Source organism: Echinops telfairi, unplaced genomic scaffold, assembly GCF_000313985.2.
Source record: "Echinops telfairi isolate 266 unplaced genomic scaffold, ASM31398v2 ScPeMD7_18;HRSCAF=68, whole genome shotgun sequence".
In the NCBI taxonomy this organism is placed as follows: domain Eukaryota; kingdom Metazoa; phylum Chordata; class Mammalia; order Afrosoricida; family Tenrecidae; genus Echinops; species Echinops telfairi.
In genome coordinates, this window is record NW_022103915.1 from 15,926,617 (window position 1) to 15,929,814 (window position 3,198).

The following is a 3,198-nucleotide window of genomic DNA, read 5'->3' on the forward strand; positions in this document are numbered from 1 at the left end:
GGAGGTGCCAGACTGAGTGGGCTTTCTCAACATGGCCTTGTGTTCTTATGTCTCTTGGCCAGGTCGGTGAGATCAAGGCCCATGCAGCCGAGTGGAAGGCCAATGTGACCGCCGAGTTCCGGGAGACCCGGCGGCGGCTCAGTGTGGAGATCCACGACAAGCTGCAGCGGGCAGCCACCATCCGCAGCATGGAGCGCCGGCGCCTGGGCCTGGACCAGCGGGCTCACTCGCTGGACATGCTGTCGCCCGAGAAACGCTCTGTCTTTGCTGCCCTGGACACGGGCCGCTTCAAGGCCTCCTCCCAGGAGAGCATCAACAACCGGCCCAATAACCTGCGCCTTAAGGGGTCGGACCAGCTGAACAAACACGGGCAGGGGGCCTCTGAGGACAACATCATCAACAAGTTTGGGTCTTCCTCCAAACTCACCAAGAGGAAAAACAAGGACCTCAAAAAGACTCTGCCCGAGGATGTCCAGAAAATCTACAAGACCTTCCGGAATTACTCCCTGGACGAAGTGAAGAAGGAAGAGGTGCTGGGGAAGGTGTGTAACTCCGACCATTCCAGCACGGCCATGCTGACCGACTGCATCCAGCAGCAGGCCGGGGTGGAGAACGGGATAGTCCCCACGGACACCAAAGATGAGGAGCTGGAGAACAACTCCCTACTTGAAGACAGAAACTAAATGTGGAGGACTTTGAACTTGAACTAAGCGTTGATTTTTGGTTGTTGTTGTTTTTTGTTTTTTTTTAATATTCACACTGAGACACGTGCCTTAAACTTGACTTCTCGTTAGTCTGAAATTTACATAGCATCGAAGACTCTATTTCACTGTGCCATAAACCATCTGAACACCTGCTCTGTCTGCCGCAAGGAGTCAAACAACCTCGCTTCCGATTTCTGAGAACGACAGCAGGGCGCCAGGGAGCATTCGCATCCTGGGGAGGTGACCGCTGTTCGTGGGGAGGGAGTTTTCGTGGCGATGCTTCTGTGGCTGTTCCGTGGCCCTTGCCCTGGCCAGGCACTTCCCAAAGGGCAGCTATTCCTTAGACCAGCCTTCTGAAGGGAAGACGCGTGTCTTGTAAGTGGCCTCTCATGTCTTGAACCTACCATTTAGTGATGTGTGCACACTGAGAAAGGGACTTGGTGGGGGTGAACTGGTAACTGTACCCTGGCTTAGATGTGACATTGCGGCTTGCGCCCCGAGCTTGAATTTTGATCCCAACCGTTCCATGCATACCTACTCTTTTGAAACTCCAAATGAATGTCCATGGGACTCAAGAGCACACGGACCCTGTGGGAAGCAGATCAGAGCACACGCTGCAGTCAACGGTGCAATTGCTTTCCTCTTGACAAAAGAAAAAACAAATCGCCACAGACACAGCCCACTGTGGGTATCACTTTAACCAATGACGCAAGTCTACCGGTTTCCTTCTTTCTCCGAGGGATAGGGAGTCCAAATAGGCTTGCAAGCAGCGGTGAGAACTCAACCCGGTCAAAGGCTAATATGCATTCTCAATAGGTCAAGTGGTGACGAGGAACTGGTTCTGAAATAGCCACGCGCTCACCTTTCTAGGGGAACTTTGGTTATGACTTGCTTTGATAAGAGGGGTGGAGGAAACACCGAAACTATTGCCTTGCATGATGCCAGCAGCTTGCTGTTCTGTCTAGCCGATGCTACCTTTGATGACAGTAGCCATCCTTCGTTTCTGAGACATCCCGAGGAGGACCATGGCATCATTCCATCTCAGGGCTTTCTGTCCCTTTGGGTGTCTTAGGGTTCGACCTAGTCACGAAATCCAATCTTGTTAGCTCCCAACAAAATGAAACCCAATCTCTTGAACCACCCCTTGTATCATAAAATTGAAATGTTTTGATTGCTTGCAGTTTAAGTGCCATTACCGACATTTTAAAAAAATACTTAAAAAGAACTATTTAACCTATTTAATTTTGCTTTTATGTTTGGGCATTCCTTTATTCTGAAATAATCCTACCCCCACCCCTCCACCCCCCTTCTCCCACCCCAGTGCCTGCTTCTTGGGTTCTTGGTCTCACACTTGTTAATTATTAACATTCAGATACCATTGTGAAAGACAAACACTAACTTACATTTGAAAATGTTGACTGTTCCCTGAGGTTAGAATGGCCAGTGAAGGAAAGTGGGAGGTGACTCATCATAGGCTTAAGTAGGATGTTGTTTTGTTTTTTTTTAATCTATCAGAGAGGGAAAAATATGGGAGCTCTCTATACCAGGCCATCATCTTATGTGTGCCTGAGGCTTCATCATGATTGGCTGAATATTGTACCGACTCCAACTTTTCTAATTGGGACTCGCATTGTGACCTTGGTTCCTTGCAACACCAGGAAGTTCCTGGTTATGGGCTCTCAGGCTCAGTGCCAGCTCTGGGGCTTTGAGATAACTATGCCACAGAATGGATTTTCCCAAAGATCACATGACTGTCAGGGACTTCCAGGGATGATCTAAAGCTCTCTGGCTTAGGGAAAGGGGGGCATGTACTCATCACGTGCTTGACTCCTGGTACCATGGAAGACCTTTCTGTCCACTTTCTCCCAAAGGGACAACTCTTCCCAGAAGCCCACAGTCCCCTCACCCCACCCCTAAACCTTTAGACGCTCATTGACGTTTTGACACTGCTCTGAGGAAGGAGTCAAATCTACTGCTTGCCTTTGAGGATGCCCTTCCTGGTACAAAGTTTAGGTTGGCTCCTCCATTAGGCTGCGGGGACATCTCAGTGGTGGCAGCTTGTGTTCACGCCATGAAAAACTGACCCCTAGGAAATGTTGATATGGGTGTGGGCTTCAGTTCTCTTTAGGAGAATGGGCCTAGCCTAACAAAACTTGGAGGAATCGATAGATATCCAACTTTCTTTCTTATCCCAACAAGTTAAAGGTGTCCCGAATAAATGGTTTGCGGATTTTACTCTGTTGCTTTCTTGAGAGTAGTGTGTTAAAAATTCGAGGCCCGACAGCCAAGTTTGACAAAGGGGCTTCGTTGTGGATAGCTATAATTTATGGAGGAGTCCTGGTGGGCTACTAAGGGCAAGGTCAGCAGTTTGAAATCACCAACCACCTCATGAGAGAAAGATAAGGCTTGCTACTCGCATGAAGATTTTCAGTCTCAGAAACCCCCAGGATCAGTTCCACTCTGTCCTAGAGGGTTGCTTCAAGTCAGAATTGAC

General features: G+C 49.0%; 1 protein-coding gene across 1 annotated transcript in view; it reads left to right on the plus strand.

Moving 5' to 3' along the window:
* The window catches only part of KCNK10 (potassium two pore domain channel subfamily K member 10), a 93,374-nt gene extending 91,422 nt beyond the window's left edge, over positions 1–1,952 (plus strand). Inside the window, exon 7 of the mRNA XM_045288148.1 lies at positions 63–1,952. Within this exon, the coding sequence (XP_045144083.1) occupies positions 63–683 (621 nt within the window). The 3' untranslated portion in view covers positions 684–1,952. The remainder of the gene's footprint in view (positions 1–62) is intronic.
* The last annotated feature ends 1,246 nt before the right edge of the window (positions 1,953–3,198 follow it).